The sequence below is a fragment of the Eurytemora carolleeae genome, unplaced genomic scaffold (assembly GCF_000591075.1).
Source record: "Eurytemora carolleeae unplaced genomic scaffold, Eaff_2.0 scaffold2546, whole genome shotgun sequence".
NCBI classification, from domain to species: Eukaryota; Metazoa; Arthropoda; class Copepoda; order Calanoida; family Temoridae; genus Eurytemora; species Eurytemora carolleeae.
The window spans coordinates 6132-12477 of NW_019398435.1; the positions used below are offsets into that span (position 1 = coordinate 6132).

Here is a 6346-nt window from a genome sequence, read left to right on the forward strand (position 1 = left end):
TCCTCGGCCTCCCTCTCCGGTGAAGGAGGGTGGAGAAAGGTTGATAGATATTGTTTTCTTAAATTTATTTATATATCTTTTTAATATCATTGAAATATCGATTATGAAAATTAATTTTTTCTTAATCTACAAATTGTATACCCCCCTTTTCAAGGAACGAGGGGTAGAAACATTCTTGACTAAGAACGCAACCAGAATAGAATTGTTTGACTAAGAAAACCAAGAATGGAATGGAATGGGATGGACCATTCTTCCACTAGCAACATCAAGAACAGAACAAAACAGAACGAGAATGGAACAATTGGAAAAAAAGAAACAAGAACAGAACGATTGGAAAAAAAGGAACACGAAGAGAATGATTGGAAAAAAGGAACAAGAACAGAATGATTTGAAAAAAAGGAACAAGAACAGAACAATCTAGCTGAACAGAAAAAATTCAAAAAAGTCATAGAGTTCCCAGCCCTAGTTGTGGCAAAGACTCAATTCCTTTAGATAAAAAAAAACAAAAATAACAGGTTTTACTCAGATTTAGGTTTAAAGATGACTGTCCCTCAGACATCAGTCCCTTTTAGAGAAATTTGAACAACTTTGTTTTAGGCTCAAAACAGAATCATCTGTAGAGAGAAGCTCTTCTAAATTAGATGATTATAAGAAATACTTTTCACAACTTAGTAAAATACAGGTATAGGCAGATGGCGTTTACATGGTATTTCACATGTCTTTGCAATTCTTGGTTGACAACTTTTTGCAAGGGGTCTCTTGACTGATCACTAAATCACCCCCCCCCCCCCCCATGAAACTTTCTGAGAGGCAGCTTTTACTTATTAGAGAATGATTTTGTTCCGTTAATAACAAGAAACCAATTTGAAAAAAGAAGCTATTATTTCTAAAATAAATTGACTTAAAAAAGTAAATAGCTTTTAAAGTGTCAAATAAAATGAAAGTTAAATTATACTTTTAAAATTAATGCTTATCTGGACCTTTTACTTTTGGACACTTTTTTCTAGTTTTGCACTTTCCAAACTCATAATAGGCTGAAAAGGCAGAAAAAAAGTTATTTGTTTTCACTTTTAAATAAATTTTTAAATGTTTGTTTACATGATTGTTTAGGTTTACAGTTTGTACAAGATGTACAGTCTGGATTTTGAGCTGTTTAATTATTCCGTCCAAAAGTATGTGGAATGTGCACAAGATTGACTTATAAGATTTGAAATAAATTGTTGGGGAATAAAATTACTTTAGCTCAAGCAGGTAGTAACATTAGTAAAATTGGATAAATGTATAAAAAGTTTATGTTTTATATCAAGCAGAAATATTCTCAAACCTAGCTGCTGTTTTTTTAATCATCTCGAGTAGATTAAAGAGAGGGGTAAAAATTATAACTGTGTACAGCTTTTAGAAATAAAATTACTTAGAACAACAAATTAAACCTTTACTGATTTGCCTCAAATTTTATTGGGGAACTTGATTTGGGTTATCTTTGAATGTTCTTAGTCTGGTTTTGAAATACTAAGTTGAGTAAGTAATTTTATTGTTCTAGTTTCCAGGCAATGCTGGATTCCCAAAGGAATCTTTCTTAATTCCATGAATAAATACATATCTGATCTGTGTTCCTCATTTAGTTTGTTCTTCTCAACTTTGAAAGGGATGTAATCAATGTTTCCGTGCAGAGAAAGCAACTAGTGAGTTTAAAGTTCCCCCAGGAATAATAAACGTTAAATTAATTTGGTGATCACTATGATTGACCTCCAATCTCTGATGGTTAAATATATCTATCTCTCTGTTTAATACAAAGTTGTATTACAAAATAATATTTTTAAAATTGTAAAGTGACTATTTTTAATGGTGTTTGAACCACATGGTTATCCAGGATTTAAAAATAAAGAATACTTGTTCATATACTAAACAATTTAGATTTGAAAACAGTTCTAGTAAGTTTCCAAAATAAAGCACTTGTTAAATAACATAAAGTTTTTAAGCTGTTAGAAACAATTTGAAAACAACAATTCCGTTTTATTAGGTTTTCCTGGTTTTTTTGGGCAGTCTAAAATTCTTGTCAAATCCTGGGAAGGTTCATTATCAAATTTCTAATGCTCAATTTACAGATAAAACTTTTAACCACTGAAATATTATGAAGTTTAGTGTATTCTGGGAGCATTATCTTGCTCACATGGGCTTTAGCATCTGCTCTCTTTACAATGGGGTTTTCTAGTAATCTTAGGTTAGTTTCTTCTGTAAAGGCTGCCAGGTAACAAAAACTAAATAAATCCTCAACCTTATTGACTGGCTGTGGAGAACTTCTGGATTTATTTTTGTGAAATTCTCAAGTTAAGAGATTTTGGGTGGATAAGATTTTAAAGATTCAGTTTAGTGAAATTCTTTAAAATATTTTTTCATGAAATTCTAAGAAAATATTGCCAATTTTATATATATTTTGGAGATCTGAAAAAGAGACTCAGTTTCCAAAAATTACTTCTCTAGAATTCTTACAAAAAGTCTTAAAGTATTTCTCCAAAAACTTCCTGTGAAATTCTTAGGAATTGTTTCTACACATTTTTTGGGGGGACTTAGAAGTGACTTGAAAAATTCCTGAAATTTCTCTGGAATTTTCATTAAAAATTTTTAAGAATTTCTTTAAAACCATTCTCCAGAAATTCTTGAAAAATTCTATGGGAAAACTGAAAAAGAACCATAGTTTACTTTATTTGTTATTGCTCATTCAGCTGTTTCAAAACCAACAATAACATTCTGACTTAAGAAGTTGGTTATTCTCAGAAATAGCCTGGTTAGTAAATTTACTCAGGATTATATTGACAATATCTCAAGATAATCCTAAAAAATTCTTGAGAAAGTCTTGAAAATTGTTCCCAGGAAATTCCCGGGAATTGGTTCCTTGGAATTTTTCTCTATAAATTTCCAAGAACTTGCTCAAGTTAGGTCTCATTTTCTTGAGTTATGCTCTGGAATAGGTCACAAGAAATTATCTGGATTTGGACCAGAGAAATTCCCCAGAATTGGAATTAAAATTCCCTGGAATTGTTTTCAAGAAATTCCCTAAAATTGATCAAAAGAAATTCTTTGGAAATGTTCTTCAGCCCTGGCCAAATTCCTGTAAATGTGTGAATCCTGAAAATACCCAACAAACAAAACACAGGTTTTCAACAAGATTAGCATGATGGAGAACTGGTTGATAATTCACGTGAATAAGTCACGTACCCTCCTTGTGTTATACTCGGGGTAAATCTACTTTTTACAATCTTGAAGATTCCTCCTGTGTACAGCACGGGTAAAAAACGCGAAAATATTCTTTGAAAATTCTCGTCGTTATTTCACATGTTGTACACGTAGCAAAATAAACCAGTGAAAGATCTTGCATATTCCTATTTTGTTAAACTCGAGTAATGCAATGCCAGAATTTTTAGATTTTAATTCTCGTAATTATCATGTGTAATATATTTGAGATAACTCTGTAGTTAAATTCTTTTCGTTTTTTCACATGTTGTTCACGTAGCAAAGATACCAGTGCAAGATCTCGCATATTCCCAACGTGTTAATCATGAGTAATGGAATGCCAGAATATCTAGATTTTAATTCTTGTAAATATCACGCGTAAAATATTTCAGATATCACGGGAAGAACTTCATGTTTAATTTTTAACAGAGTTTCAAAATCACAACACTTGGTGTCTCTGCTCATATTTTAGAAACTAAAAGTTTATTGTAGTAAAATGAAATATGTTAACTGACATAATTTTTTTTAGATTATAACAAGCATGAGCAGAGCAAAGAAAAGTTTCACATTGAATTTTGTATTGTATTTCTCAACAACCCCTTTTTGAAATATTAATCTTTTAGATAAATACAGGAAGGAGAATTCTTACATTTATGAACACATTAACATAGCTGAACATTATTTAGACTTGAAATATCACTTTGTGATAAGAAAAGTTTAAAGTTTACACGTTCAAGATGTTTAATGTTAAAGATATAAACTAAAATGTTTAGTTTCTAAACATTGTGTAATAATTATATACTTTTACACAGAATATTTTATAATATATTTACATATCAGAAATCAATTATATATCCCCCCCCTTCCCAGGGTTTTAAAAAATGTAATTAAAGTAGATGGGAGAAAAATAATTTTCTCATGTAAAAATTCCATGTTCATCTCGTGAAATAAACTCAGGTTTTTGCCCTGTAAAAACTCGGTCCTATAGACCCGTGATCAAATCGTCGACATTCACCTCCACAACACGGCAATTATCACGGGATATTGACGGGTCACTCGTGTGAAATAAACCAAATAATCTTGTGCTTTTTTGTTTGTTGGGTATCTTTATGGATAATCTTTCTACAGAAATTTTAGGTCATTTTCCTCATATTTTTGATCCATTTACGTTTTTTCAAAAGCTTTAAAAATCTCAATTTGTTGATTGTTTTCCTCAAATTTTAAGTCCGTTTCCTCATATTTTTGACCCGTTTACGCTTTTTTCAAAAACTTTAAAAATCTCAATTTGTTGATCGGTTTCCTCAAATTTTTGATCCGTTTCCGCATATTTTTGATCCGTTTCCGCTTTTTTCAAAAACTTTAAAAACCTCAATTTGTTGATTTTAATTCAAATTTTAAGTCCGTTTCCTCATATTTTGATCCATTTCCTCTTTTTACAAAAACTTTAAAAACCTCAAATTGTTGATCGGTTTCCTCAAATTTTAGGTCCGTTTCCTCATATTTTTGATTGGTTTCCTCTAATTTTAGGTTCGTTTCCTCATATTTTTGATCCGTTTCCGCTTTTTTCAAAAACATTAAAAACCTCAATTTGTTGATCGGTTTCCTGAAAGTTTAGGTCCGTTTCCTCATATTTTTGATCCATTTCCTCTTATTCAAAAACTTTTAAATCATCTTTTTTTGGTATCCACAGGGGAGTACATAGAGTATTTTCAGAATTTGAAGTAAAAAAAACGGCATTTTTTAACCGCTGAAGGATTTGCTCTGCGCTCAATATACTTGTAAACCAAATTCTTATAATAACAAAGAGAACTCTTAGTCAAACTAAATTATTTCAATGGAGCTTTTTTGTACCCCCCCTCCCCCATCTATACTATTTAATCAATTTTGAAAAATAGTGTGCACACTCCCCAATAAATATTGTTGATTACAGACGACTATAAAAAGTCGTCTTTCATTTTGAAATACAAGAAAAAAACTATAAACATAGAAGCTAGATTCCACTATCATAATGCTAAGNNNACCCCACAGTACCCCAAAGTACCCTGCAGTACCCAACAGTACCCTGCAGATATGGGGATTACAAATTGGCGTGGTTGCCATCCCTCCCTCCATTAAGTGATCAGCTGATTAGTATTAAACTAGCTTTTTTATCCATAAAAATAGTGGAAAACTATAAAGAAAATATGCTTAGAAGTGCTTCTGACTCTACATATATATTTTTATTAAAAATAAAAACTTCTGTTTGGTTTCTGTACCCCCTCCCCCCAGTATATCCCAGTAAAGCCCAGTACTTTGCAGTACATTGTAGTACCCTGTACCCTGAAGCACTCTGTACACCCTGTTACCATCACTTTCCATAAAAAGATTTGGAAATTACAAATTGGTGTTTTTGGCACTCCTCCCTCCAATGATACATCAGCTGTTTAGTTTTAAACCATATAAACATAATCTCTTTTATACTGTTTTACACAAATGAAAATTATGCAAAACTAGAGTAAAGTGCAACCCAGAGAAGCTTCTATATTAGTTCTAAATATTTGGCTGGGGCTGAAGTCCAAACATGGGAGAGGAGAGGGTGGGAAAGCTTCACTTCGTGAATGCCGCGGTCATTTAAAAGGTATGAGTAGGGGGGGAGGAATTTTGTAGATATAAAATAAATTATTTCGGTGGGATGCCTGCGTAGAGACTGACAGCTGTTATGACAGCTTTTGATACGAGTGTGCGTTTTTATCATTTTTAGGGCTAAAATAGGTACTTTTTTCACTTTTTAAGTTTTAAGTAATATTTCTTAGAGACTGACAGCTGTTATGACAGCTTTTGATACGAGTGTGAGTTTTTATCATTTTTAGGGCTAAAATAGATACATTTTTCACTTTTTAAGTTTTAAGTTATATTTCTTCAACTTTTTTACAAAAAAAAAATTTTATCTTGATACTTTAAGGATGGATACGAATGTTACGAACGTTGAAAAGGATGGAATGTCATGATAGGCTTGATACGAATGTTGAAAAGGATTGGATACGAATGTCATGCTAGGCTTGATACGAATGTTGAAAAGGATCGATACGAATGTTATTAATTTGATATAAGTTGGGTTTGATTGTTTATCTGATCT

The 6346-nt window shown here is 31.7% G+C and overlaps 1 protein-coding gene across 1 annotated transcript in view; it reads left to right on the forward strand.

Annotated features, from left to right (window-relative positions):
• Positions 1–1233, forward strand: part of LOC111717373 (carbohydrate sulfotransferase 11) — a 5442-nt gene extending 4209 nt beyond the window's left edge. Inside the window, exons 9-10 of the mRNA XM_023492871.1 lie at positions 598–682; positions 1111–1233. Coding sequence (XP_023348639.1) covers positions 598–682; positions 1111–1197 — 172 coding nt within the window. The 3' untranslated portion in view covers positions 1198–1233. The remainder of the gene's footprint in view (positions 1–597; positions 683–1110) is intronic.
• Positions 1234–6346: the final 5113 nt, after the last annotated feature.